At 32.6% G+C, this 13,178-nt stretch overlaps 3 protein-coding genes across 3 annotated transcripts; 1 reads left to right on the forward strand and 2 right to left on the reverse strand.

The window, feature by feature from the left end:
- Positions 1-721: 721 nt before the first annotated feature.
- Positions 722-3,717, forward strand: LOC125061404 (UDP-N-acetylglucosamine transporter). Its single transcript, XM_047666849.1, has 6 exons — positions 722-840; positions 1,003-1,181; positions 1,334-1,444; positions 2,084-2,298; positions 2,451-2,714; positions 3,182-3,717. The coding sequence occupies exons 2-6, from the start codon at positions 1,022-1,024 to the stop codon at positions 3,545-3,547; spliced, it is 1,116 nt and encodes a 371-aa protein (XP_047522805.1). The 5' UTR covers positions 722-840; positions 1,003-1,021; the 3' UTR covers positions 3,548-3,717.
- An 85-nt stretch (positions 3,718-3,802) lies between these two features.
- LOC125061405 (39S ribosomal protein L22, mitochondrial) lies at positions 3,803-4,802 on the reverse strand. The gene is made up of 3 exons (XM_047666850.1): positions 4,505-4,802; positions 4,164-4,377; positions 3,803-4,073 (listed from the first exon to the last, which is right to left on the reverse strand). The coding sequence occupies exons 1-3, from the start codon at positions 4,676-4,678 to the stop codon at positions 3,853-3,855; spliced, it is 609 nt and encodes a 202-aa protein (XP_047522806.1). The 5' UTR covers positions 4,679-4,802; the 3' UTR covers positions 3,803-3,852.
- A 5,940-nt stretch (positions 4,803-10,742) lies between these two features.
- Positions 10,743-11,965, reverse strand: LOC125061225 (RNA polymerase II subunit A C-terminal domain phosphatase SSU72). Its single transcript, XM_047666536.1, has one exon. It carries the CDS (start codon positions 11,636-11,638, stop codon positions 11,060-11,062), a length of 579 nt encoding a protein of 192 aa, XP_047522492.1. The 5' UTR covers positions 11,639-11,965; the 3' UTR covers positions 10,743-11,059.
- Positions 11,966-13,178: the final 1,213 nt, after the last annotated feature.

The raw sequence follows: 13,178 nt of genomic DNA on the forward strand, positions 1-13,178 counted from the left end.
TTGTTGGCATGAGTAAACATTCATTTTCATACAGAGGGCAATCTTCAATCTCTTATCCGCCCTCGTAACGATTGGTTGAATAATTAGATTGGTATCTCAGTCCATGTATTGAATATTGGCATGCTTTTCTTTAGAAATGGATTGAATTGTCAGTCTATGACAGCTAAAATTGGATTGATATTGCATATTGGTTTTGGCCGTTAGGCGACAGTTGCCTCGCAATGGAAAATTTATTGTGTCCGTGTAAACAGAATTTCAATAGGAATAATCGTATTTCGAGGCTTTGTGCCAGTTGCATTAGTGCATTATCATTTTCCATTGCGAGGTAATTGTCGCCAAAGTGGAAGAGCGAGAGGTGTGAATGTTTAGACAAAGAAGCTTTTTTATATTCTTTCGATAATCGTACCTTCGAGACGAGAAACTCTTCTTCTTCGTCGCATTGACGCGAACTTTAGTTCCTATATATTACGAAATACGACCAAATCATATATGCATCTTAATGCTCGCCAGCTCCCTAGCTATTATCTAGCTCATATTATGGATATTCATTTACAAATTATTCATACACAATATTCGATTGATTGTTATACAATCTACGATCAGCAATTTCTTGTTAGCTGTCGTAGTTAGTCTGTGCTCTGTGTACAATTCTTAATTATTGTGTACGTCTTGGCCTAAAGGTCTAGATACCAGGCCATAAACTCCAAAAAAAAAAAAAAAAAAATATTGTGTACGTCAACAATTTCATATCTAGAAATATAAATTCAAATACACGAGTGTCGACTGTCGAGTACATTAAAAAATTAAGTTATTAAATATGACCAACTAAAAACAACAAATGTACGTATTTCTAATAAATATTTAGAAATTACAGTTATTAATAAAATCTAAGTAGATTTATGATGTTAGATAAATAGACATGTGTAGAAATTTATAATTAGTTTAAAAATGATATATTATACTAATAAACTTGTTTTTTAATTTTATTTTCGTTGCTCTTAGTTATTATTCAAAACCTTCCATGAAGTCTGCAAATGAAACCAAACTGCAGAATCAAGAACCAGAAGACATTGAATTGGAAGCTGAAAACATAACACAAAAAACACAACTTAATACGGAAGAAATGGATGGTGAAAGTAAAAAAGAAAAAATATATTCCCAAAATAAACAAGCAAAATTTGGTATGATTTAACATTCTTATAATCTTATCTTTGTATGTAAATATTATCATTTTATTTTTATGGCTTTTTTATGTTAAAGATTAGCAATTAATATGATAAGGTTATCTTTTTCCTATTATATTTCAATGTGTCTATAATAATGGCCATTTCAGGATACATTAAGTATGTTAGCCTAGGAATACTTACAGTACAAAATTCAGCATTAGGGTTGAGCATGAGATATGCAAAAACTAGAAGTGGAGTATCATTTTCAAATGCGGCAGGTAAATATATTTTATATACTTATAACTTTTAAAGAAATAGTGTGAAAGAAGTTGTTTTAAGTTTCAGTCAGCATCTTTCAAGATCTATCCCAGTTGCCAAGACTAATAGTTAGAAAAATACCTTATAGTATACAATTCAGAGTCAGGACTTTGTGCTAAGTCAGGTTCCTGTATGGCAAAAATCCTTTACCACATTAGTATTTAATGTTGGTTTTGTACTTGGCTCAAAATCACAACTAATTTTGAGTGTTCATTTTTACTGTTTGTGTTAAGGATCTAGATTAATACCATTTATTAACATTAAACATCTTGATATAAAAGTTTTGTATTTCCTTCGATACACATTGTATTGTTTCATGGCAAAACACATCTACACTACACTTCATCAAAAGAATAGCTACTTATCTATTGGATGATTGATGAAGTCATGTATTTTTCTTGTTAAATAAAAATTGGATTTTAATACAAAATTTGGTGTATCACAAAAAATTTTTTTATTATTACCTATTTGTCATTGCCTATAAGAATTACTTTATACATTTGTTATACAATATATGGTAAATGACACTATTTTTTTACTAAATAAGCAATTAATCTGATACACTAATAAATAATTGATTATTTTGGTCCCCTTTTCAGCTGTTCTAATGACAGAAATTCTAAAACTTGCAATTTGCATAGTTTTGGTAATCAAAGAATCTGGTGGTATTGGGAGAGGATCCCAAGTTTTGTACAGTACTGTGATATTGAACATTAAAGATACTTTACGAGTTGGTGTGCCATCATTTCTGTATGTTATTCAAAATAATTTATTGTATGTTTCCGCGTCTAATTTGGATGCTGCAACAAATCAGGTAAAATGCATCTTATTTGTAATGAGTGCCACCCACGGGGTGCACCTATTTATAAATAATCATGTTAAATAATATGTATATTTTATTTAACATATTTTTATAAATAGGAAGCTAAATGACTGATGAGATTTGAATTAATTGTTTCATTTCAGGTTACCTATCAATTGAAACTACTAACAACTGCTTTCTTTGCTGTGTTAGTTTTAAAAAGGAGATTAAAACGGTGGCAATGGGGAGCATTAGGATTACTTGTTATTGGCGTTGCCTTGGTGCAGTTAACGTCTACAGAGGCCAAGAACAATGCTAGTGAATCTCAGTCTAAGGTGCTGGGTTTTTCAGCAGTTTTGGCAGCCTGTGTTATTTCTGGTTTTGCAGGAATATATTTTGAGAAAGTTTTAAAAGAATCTGATATATCTGTAAGTATATCAAGAAATCCATATACAATTTGCTGACACAAAGTTTGTAACAGTTTATGCCATATAAATTGCATTGCATGCATTATAAATATTAAAATTGAACTATAAGTAACCTTATACTAAATCTTGTCTCAATACTGTTAATACAGGACCTTGTTTATATTCAAATCTACTGGTATTTTAATGCAGTTACAACCCGTGCCTAAGACTTTTCTGTAAATTTACATATTGTGTCATTTAGAACTTAGCCTAATACTTTAATTTGTTAGTATTATTTGTTTATTCATTGCTGCACCAATAAGGCCACACATAAGAAAATACAAACAATAGGAAAGAATCAAGCTATAGAAATTATAACCACTGTGTGGCCTCAATAGTAGGTGTGGACTACATGCGTGATTTAAAGTCTTAATTATTGTGTTTTAATTTATATACTTGTTAATTCTGCTTATTACAATTCTTTTCAGGTCTGGATGAGAAATGTCCAATTAAGTTTATTGTCAGTACCTATCGGTATCATTACATATCTCATAGAGAGTAATGGGGCCATATCGGAGTTACTAAAGGGATTTGATGGTTTTGTGTGGTACGTAATAATACTGCAAGCAGCTGGAGGTTTGATTGTAGCTGTTGTAGTAAAATATGCAGATAATATATTAAAAGGATTTGCCACTTCAGTAGCTATTATTATTTCATGTATTGCTTCTATGTTTTTACTTAATTTCCATCTAACAATACAATTTGCTATAGGTGCTTTGATTGTCATAAGTTCTATATTTTTATATGGCTATGTTCCCAAAAAGAAAGAACCTCGGAACCCTTTAAGTGTATAGTCTTATAGATAATTGTCTTTCCCAGTATGTACTTATTATATTTTACAAATTTAGTATTAAGATAATTTTTTATAGCAACATTATTGCTAGCTGATACATTATATTTTATACAATTTTTATCATAAATGACTAGTTTGTCACTAAGAACGAAATATACTCTTTATATATAAGAATGTTTTTATTTTCATTGAAACTCAACCTATTTTAAATGGCATTCAAATAGGTATTAGGAATCATAAAATAAAATACTGTTACTATTGTTATTATTATATATCTACTTTAGTTAGTTATTCTTATTTTATAATTTAAAATGAATTAGTTATCTTTCGCTTCCTCATTTGCTCCAACCATTTATCAAGTTGTTCTTGGGGCGTTAATGGATTTCTTTTGTAGTAATCAACAGGAGGTTTGCCTTCTTCTAGGCGTACAAAATAATGAGAATATTGATAACGAACTTCACCCAGTCTCCCTCTAGCATGTCTTCTTATACCTTTAATAACAACTCCCTTTCCAGAGAATGATTCCGCTAAAATATTTAAATAAATGTTTAGTTTTAATCAAATTATAAAAACTTATATTTTTAAACAATTCAAAATGAGCTATTAACTTTTCTTACCAATCCATAAATTACTACGAAATTCTACATTATGTTTTGTTACAGCTAGTTCCTGTGCTTCCAGTATAGCTTCTTTGACTAAACCTGCACCCTTTTTGTTAACAAAACTCAGTTGTTTAATAGCCTCATCTACTGTCATACCTCTGACAAAGCTTGCTATATACCATAGCTTGTCTGGACTGTATTTAAAATTAGTTTTTTGGTGACACACATACTGAAAACACAAACTGACTTAGAATCAACAAATGTCATACTACACACATCGAAACTATTTTATATTTACATTTATAAAAAATACTATAGATACTTTAAGCGATACAAAATTACCATAATATACTAACTGCTGGTCTTGGTTCCTCTGAAGAATCCTGTGGGGGATATATTTTTTTATTGAATTTTAAAAATGATTTGGGCACGTCTGATTTACTCCATGCTGTTACAGGAGTAGTAGTGTGCAGGTTTTGCGTCGTATTAATACGAAAACTATTATATATATTTCTTAATAACTGGTTCATATTTAATTTTATCTAAAATAGCGCAAAGAAATAAATTTTTACTATAAATACATTCAGAATCACATTGCTTTTTGAGAACTCTCTTAAATCTATTTCTCTACACTCTACAGTCTACAATTTCACAGACTAGGAAAACTATCTACACAGATGAATTTGTATTGTTGACTGGAATATAGATAAAAACTTCATAAGTATAGACATAGTTAGTAGCAATATATCATGTAATCTGTGTAAATGTGTTTTTTTTTTTTTTTTTTTTTTTAATATTATGGCAACAGCTTCAACTTTATGCCAGTTTCAAGTAAAAGGTTGGGAAACTACACGCGAAAAAAAATAAACAAAGACATCAGAAGGAAATAAAGGGATAAGCTGGTTAAAAATAAAATATGTACATAAACATATTACATCTTAATATTATTATAGATTATGAAAGAAGATAATACATTATAATACAATAAAGGATAAAGCAAAAGGCAGGAGATTTTAGTCGGAAACGGAACATGAAGTGATTGTAAAGAATTCAGAAAGGAGGTACGGTCATATTGGGAACAAGAAAAGAAAATATGGTCAAGGTCACCAATATCTTCTCCACACTCACAAATATTACTATCAATAATACGAAGCCTTGCTAAATGATGAGGTGTACAAACATGTCCTAAACGCATTCTGGAAATGATAGAAGTGACAGTTTTAGAACTTTTAATCTCAAAGAACCATGGTCTACTGGGGATCCTGGGTTGAATTTCAGCATAATGTTTGCCTTTGAACTTGCTGCTTCTCAACCAAACATCATTCCATGACTCCCAAAGATGGGTTTTCGGGAGAGCAGCTAAATCATGACAATAATTAATGTATGGGACTATGTCTCCATCCTTTATAGCTTCTTTAGCAAGCTCATCGGCTTTCTCGTTTCCTTTAATTCCACTGTGACTTGGAATCCATGCAAAGATAACGGTGTAATTTCTTTGAGAACATATTAAAAGCTTATCACGTATTTCGCAAATAATAGGATAACAAAGTTTCATTTGGAAAGGAAATTTTTCAAGAGATTGTAGTGCACTTTTTGAGTCTGAAAATATGATTGTACTTTTAGATTTTAATAAAATAACTAGTTCTAAAGCTTTTAAAAGAGCAAAACACTCTCCAGTAAAAACCGAGGATTCAGGAGGAAGTTTAATCTTTTGAATTATTTTATGTTGCCAATGAATTAGACCAACTCCAACACAATCATCAACAGAGATTTTAGAGGCATCTGTAAAAATATAATCCCAACCTTCCCAATTTTGTTCCTCAACGCTACTCATGAAACGAATATTTGTTTCCAGAATATCTTGCTTACGGACGCCTATATTATATCTTATATCCGGATCAAGAATTAAAGAATTGAATTGTGTCATAAATATGGGTAATGATGGAGATCGATGAATGCGGCTGTGTAATGTTAAAAATTTACGAAAGCTTATTATTAGACATGGTAATGATTTGTGACGCCAGTAACGGGATGTATAAATAATATTGTTCAATTCATGCAGCCTTCCATGTAGAGGGTGGTTAGAAAACTGCATAGATTTGAACAAGAATCGATCACTTAAAAATTGCCTTCTTAATTTTAAAGGAGGATCGCAGCATTCTACTTGTAAAGCATTGGATGGGCTTGATTTCATTACTCCTGTCACAATTCTCAAAGCTTTTGACTGAATGACATCAAGTTTTTTACTTCCCAAGACACTTCCTCCATCTAAGAGAAATGTGCCATAATCTAAAACAGATCTTATAAGCGCGTTATACACAAGTTTCATAGAAAACGGATGAGCACCCCACCATACACCTGAAAGGCATTTCATGATGTTAAGCAGCTGTGCACATTTCATAACAACATGTTCATAATGGGCAAGTCCAGACAATTTTGAATCCAATATAACTCCTAAAAATTTAATTTTTGTTTGGAGTGGCAAAGATTGACCATTGAAGGTCACATTTATTATAGGAGTTGTGCGTTTTTTGGAAAATACGACTATAGAACTTTTGGAAACTGATAGATCTAGGCCATTTTTAACTAACCAGATATTAAGACAATTAAGTGAACTAGACATGGAATTGCAAGCCTTAACCACAGATTTATCAACGGAATAAAAAAGAAGATCATCTGCATATTGTAGCACATTTATATGGGAATTTATAGATAATTCTAAATCATACGTGTAAATATTATATAAAAGTGGGCTTAGTACCGAACCTTGGGGAAGGCCTTTAAAAACTGTACGCTTTAACTCGGTAATATTACCATCTTTCTGAACGATTAATGATATGTATCTGCATGATAGTAAATTGATGATAAAACGTATTAATAACGTAGGAACCTGTAGCTCTAATAATTTGCGTTGTAGAATAGAAATGTTCACATTATCATAGGCGGCAGAGATGTCCAAAAAGGCAGCAACAATATCTTCATCACGCGAAAAAGCTATGCGAATATCTGTGGTCAATATAGCTAAATTGTCTATTGTAGATTTTGACTTCCGAAAACCGTATTGACTATTGGCTATTAAATTATTGTTTTCTATAAACCATTCCAAACGATTCTTCACTAGATGTTCAGCAATTTTAGTTAAAACGGAGGACAACGCAATAGGTCTATATGAGGCAACATCATTGGTAGGTTTGTTAGGTTTTTTAATCGCTATAACTTCTTGAGACTTCCATGTTTCAGGAATATTACCTGTGACCATGACGGAGTTTATTAAATTTAAAAAATACATTAAGGCAGTATCACCAAGATGAGATAAAAATGAGTACATAATACCATCCTGACCAGGAGATGAATCTTTAACATGTGAAAGCACACCTTTCAATTCATGTAATGAAAAAGGAGAGTTTAAAGAGGAACTGTCATCTATCAAAGACGATTCCAAAGGAAAGTAGATCGATTCAGCAGCTGATGGAGGAGCTAATCTGTCTAAAAAGGCATTTGTTAAAAAAGGGGGAAGTGAAGACGATGATAAAGATTCTTTGAAAGCAGATCGAAAACGTTTAATACTTGTCCAAACTTCTGAAGGGCACGTAGAAGGAGATAAAGAAGTACAAAAATTTTTCCAGCCTGCCTGCTTTTTATCTCTGAGGAATTTACGTGTGGTACTAATAACTTCATTGAGAATATCTAAATTTTCATTGGACATGTCCTCAGCATAGACTCTCTCAGCTTCCTTTCTTCTGCTTACAGCAACCATACATTCTCTATCCCACCATGGAGGAAAAGGAATCTTATTAGACGGATTTCGTTTGACAGAAAAAATCTGATCGGCAGATTCTATTAAACATGTAGCCAAAGCTTTAGAGGAATTGGTCTCACCACCGCTAACTAATTCAGGCAAATCATTTATTTTAGATTCGACAAGGATTTTAAATGCAAGCCAATCAGCATTATTTAATTTATATTTCACACGAGGTTGTCGTTTTTGATAAGGAGAGCGTCTAATAGGTGAGGATATGATAATCGGGAAATGATCACTGCCAAAAGTAGATGATGAAGTGTACCAAGAACGAGAAGAAGCAAGATCTGGAGTACAAATTGATAAGTCAACCGCGCTAAGCTTTTCATTAGGCTTTGTACGTCTGGTTGGTGAGCCAGTATTAAGTAAACACAAATTATGTAAATCTAATATTTCAACTAAACGTACACCATTGGAGTCAGTAGTGCCACAACCAAACATTTGGTGATGAGAGTTAAAGTCACCCAATAGAAGGAATGGACGACTAAGTGAAGAAAGTAAATTATTAACGCTATTGAGAATAACAAAAGAGGAACGAGCTAGGTAAATGGAAACTATAGAAATATTATCAATTTTTATGCCGACAATATTAATGGCATCATTAGAGATTAATGAAGAAAACGCTATTTCAGAAAAATTAATTGAGTTCCTGACAAGTAACGCTACGCCACCATGGCCATCAAATCTATCATCACGCAAGCAGGTATATCCTGGGATCCTTAATAGGTACCCTGGCTTCAACCACGTTTCAGATAACGCAACAACAACGGGAGAATGTTTATTTATCAAATATATCAAATCATGTTTCTTTGGAACAACACTCCTGCAATTCCATTGAATTATCTTGGAATCCATTATTTTTAATAACATTAACTGATTTAATTTTTTCATTAATAGAGGCAACGTGGGACGGTTTCAATAAGTTTGAGTTTATTAAACTAGTTAATAATGCTAGTATCATTTCTAATACATCAGATTTTTCTTCTTCTTTATTTTTGTGTCCAACCAGAGCACTGCCATTTTTAGGCTCTGGAACTTGGAAATCTTTTAAAACATTATAATGAGCAGCACGATCATAACCATGTTGTGGTTTACGAGGAGAGCGAGGTTTTAAGAATATTGTCTTTTTATTTGAGGCATTAGTAGAATTATCACGAGATACAGACTTCGATGCGGAAGAATATACGGGTTTTGGTACTTCCGGAATTGTTGAACTTAATGCATCTGCGTATGAAGGCTTAATAGAAGAAAAATATTTACTGGCTTCGGCATAAGACATGCAGCTCTGAGCCATTTTAACTTTGATTTCTGTCTGTCTCACAAATTCTGGACATGACTTATCTATCGCTGAATGGGACCCTTCGACTTCACACATTACACAGTACAGAGGATCTTTATCTGACCTGTCACATGATACACCTGCATGTTGACCTCCACAGTTATAACATATTGGAGTCTTAGAACGACATTGAACTTTGGTATGACCATAACGGCAGCATTTATAGCATTGTATGGTAGGATAAATATATATTTCTACTGGAAGAGCATTATAACACATGAAAATCCTTTTTGGTAAAACTTGCCCATCAAATGTTAATACAACTGATTCAGAGGGTTTCCAAGAAACCGAGTCATTAATTTTTACCTTGCGATTCAAACGTCTTATTTTAAGTATTTTGCCGCAGCCTATAGGTACGGATACATTTTGTTGAACTTCCTCTACACTCCAATCTACAGGGACCCCGCGAACTAGACCCATTCTTGTTACGCTGAAAGTGGGAATGAAGGCTTTTAACTTTTTCGTTTCCAAAAGATTGCAGTTAAGAAAATTATTGGCGTCTTTATAATCGGAAAAGCCAACTACGCACCTGTTTCTTCCTATACGCTTTACACTTCCGGGAATAATATTATTAAATTTGTTCTGCTTTAAAAAATTGCCAAATGTTATTGGATGGAGAATAGTCCCATCGTCAGGTGAACTTTGAATACGTTGAACATGTATAAAATAAGGGGAAACATCGGTAGAAACATATTCAGCACGGCCAATCGAACGGGGGTCCGTATTGGTTACTGAAGTTGTGGTGTTGTTTAAATTTCCCGCGTTAGAGTCTTGAGAGATATTTGAATTTTCCGTGTAAGATGTTGATGGTCGAGAGGATGTGCTATGTGAATTATTATTATTTTGCAAGTGTGGAGATGACGTGGATTGAGATATAGGTTTTGAAGTAACCTTTTTAATTAAAATTGACTCATCTTCTACATTGCATAAGCTTTCGCACTGACAGTAATCACCGCTAGAACCACTACCTTTCTTTTTCTTAATTTTCGTACATTGGCGACAAAGGCGCAAATAACGTGTTCGTTTACGACTTCCTTCACCTGTTTGAGATGATACCGAACAATCGGTATCCATTTTGTCAAATTCATCTTGTGAACCAACAGATACATTTGATCCCACAGGGAGATTCAAGCCAACAAGGCCATCATCCCCCCGACCTAGATCGGGGGGCTTGTTCATACAATATTTACAGAAATTACAAAAACTTACCGACTACACGATGACACTATACACAAATATGATATAAAGATTACATATAATACAAAAATTAAAACTACCAGCTTATCCTCTGCGTTTTAACTAGTAAAATTAAATTAAATATTCAACACCGTGAAAAATACGTCTACCATGAACGAAGTTTCCCGCGCTTTTTCTGTAAATGTGTTTATTCCAAATTCAGCATTTTCACTTGGCAAAAAGATGAATATATTATAATATTAAAAGAAAACAAGAGAAATTGCATAATATGGTTTTATTAAATTTTTCTTGACGTTGCATATGAAAATGTAAAATATTGGGAAGACATAGTAAATGTCCTTGAATTACTTACAGGAATTCACTTGTAGTTTGTATCACATACTTTAATTTTAAGAAATAATTGTTATAATAAAAACATTTTCACACAAATTTTAAGTCAAAACACAAAAATTTCAAAACAACCCTGTTCTGAATTATCTAATTAATTAAATATTAAACTATTTACAGAGCATGTTGTAAATATGTTTATATTATTACATACTTTGTGAACAGACAGCACCAGCAAGTACAATGTAGTTAATAAAACATTATGCTATTTAATATGGGTCTATTGCATTTTGCTTCAAAATCATGCAACAGCTCGTCAATATCATTGTCTAAATCATCACTTTGGGACATTTTAGTAACCATATCACTAATAAGAAAGGCACCTATTGTTGCTTCTTCATGATTATCTTGAATATCTATATTTACTATATGGACAGGCTGGTTACAAATAGATTTTCTGGAGACAAACCATTCAATGACTTGGTCATAAACTCTTTCCTCGCATGTTATGATTACATCAAAAATTTCATTTGATGCTTGAAATCGCTCTGGGCTTGGTTTAATCCGACGATTTCGGTCAAGCATATGCAAAAGTCCATTTTGTGTGTAATATGATTTATCTTTCTCCATTAAATCTTTGTAGATATCATCATAAGGAACACCAAATTCGTAACAATTAGGTCGATCAGCCGAAGTACCAGGAAGTTTTACTTTCTCCCCAGTTCCAAATGATTTTACTTTAAATCCTTTCTTTACAAGAAAAGCATGGGCTTCCATGCTTCTGTTCATGTTTGAAGAACACACCACTGCGAAATATAAATCGCTCATTTTTATCTTTTTCTACAGGCAAATCTTCTATATCACTGAAAAGTTAACATTTAATTGCAATAATTGGGTCCGTGCATGTTTGAATTTCGTTAACAATATCCTGAAATGGAGAATTATTAAGAAGGCGAATTTAAAAAGTAGGACATAAAAAGTGTCGACGAACTCGGTTTGATAATTGATTATTATAATGTTACAGAAATCAGAATACAGAATACAAAGACATTAGAGATTGACATTAAATCCCATTTAGAATATTGTCTTATTTCTCAACTAATTTTGAATTTTGACACTCAGTGATCAATTTTTTATAATAACCAAACTTTGGTTGAACCATAGAGAATGGAAATTTATGGACAAGTCAAGATAAATTTGCGCGTCATAGGTTGCATACTAATATAGGTATATTATCTAAAGCTAGCGGCTTCAACACATTTACACTTTGTGCTTGTGTAGTGTCTGTGAATAAGCGCGAGACGTGATGTCAAACTGAAATACAATCACAAAAACACATCATGAAAAGACTGTCCGTCTCTCTCGCGCTCGGTCAAGCTTATGAGTATAAAAGAGACAGTTATTGTTTTTCTTTTGCTACTGTTTATGTTGATCTTTACTGTGGGTATGTTCCGATATACACTGCGACCACTGTACAGAGTACCGTCAATTTAGTAATTCTCTATAGCCAGCTATACTGGTTACAATTTAAAACGGAACGCAGTCCAGTATACTAGTCAGCTTCGTTTTTCGACACAGTTTTCAAATGAGTGCATCAAAGTTTTTCAATTCAACAAGAAAAACTATTATTGGAGTATTATCGCATTAAAAAAATCTATATTAATATTAACTGTCAATTGAATTAATACTACAAAGAAAGTAAGTTAGAATTTTAAATGTTTGTTATTAAACTGTAAGTTATATCAGCCGTTAGGCATTCAAGTGGTTTTGATTGATCACGTGATCAAAGCACTGCGAGTACCTTACCTCGAAAACGCCAGTGCTCGCAGTAGAAGTATAGCGGGGATTTGTGACGTCATATATTTCCCTAGGACGCTGCGGCTGTATACTGGCAGTCCATAGCGGAACGAATTTTTGAACAGTGGGAGCACTATACAGTACTCGCAGTGTATATCGGAACATACCCTGTACATGTTGATCTTTTTTCAAACATTACCAGGGCAATCTCGTGAAATGGTGCACAATGTTTTTAATTATTTTCAGCATCTTAATAAAAACTTTAATGAAAAATTTTTATATTTAATTTGACATCATATGCGACTGGGGTTTCTAAGAGGAGTATTGAAAGAATAGTTAGTGAAGTAAAAGTAAAGTGTGTTGAGCTAGATGGAGCTTATGTCGAAAAATTAAAAATTATTTACACAAACTACTCTTTTACGTTCTTGGTCGGGCTTAGAACTTTTAGATCCACCCTCGTATGCACATAATATTTATATGTATTTGACACATTTTTATTTATTTACAACCCACCCAACCTTACTAAAACCAGAGTAGACTAAAATATATAGCTTGACAAAAAAGTCATATT

Source organism: Pieris napi, chromosome 23, assembly GCF_905475465.1.
Source record: "Pieris napi chromosome 23, ilPieNapi1.2, whole genome shotgun sequence".
In the NCBI taxonomy this organism is placed as follows: domain Eukaryota; kingdom Metazoa; phylum Arthropoda; class Insecta; order Lepidoptera; family Pieridae; genus Pieris; species Pieris napi.

Excerpts from the sequence above, each read along its gene's own strand:
- LOC125061404 (XM_047666849.1), top strand. The coding sequence starts at position 1,022 with ATGAAGTCTGCAAATGAAACCAAACTGCAGAATCAAGAACCAGAAGAC. Across the intron at positions 1,445-2,083 it reads ATCATTTTCAAATGCGGCAG|CTGTTCTAATGACAGAAATT; the intron begins GTAAATATATTT and ends TCCCCTTTTCAG. Across the intron at positions 2,715-3,181 it reads TAAAAGAATCTGATATATCT|GTCTGGATGAGAAATGTCCA; the intron begins GTAAGTATATCA and ends AATTCTTTTCAG.
- LOC125061405 (XM_047666850.1), bottom strand. The coding sequence starts at position 4,678 with ATGAACCAGTTATTAAGAAATATATATAATAGTTTTCGTATTAATACG. Across the intron at positions 4,378-4,504 it reads CAGAGGAACCAAGACCAGCA|TATGTGTGTCACCAAAAAAC; the intron begins GTTAGTATATTA and ends TTGTGTTTTCAG. Across the intron at positions 4,074-4,163 it reads TCGTAGTAATTTATGGATTG|CGGAATCATTCTCTGGAAAG; the intron begins GTAAGAAAAGTT and ends TAAATATTTTAG.
- LOC125061225 (XM_047666536.1), bottom strand. The coding sequence starts at position 11,638 with ATGAGCGATTTATATTTCGCAGTGGTGTGTTCTTCAAACATGAACAGA.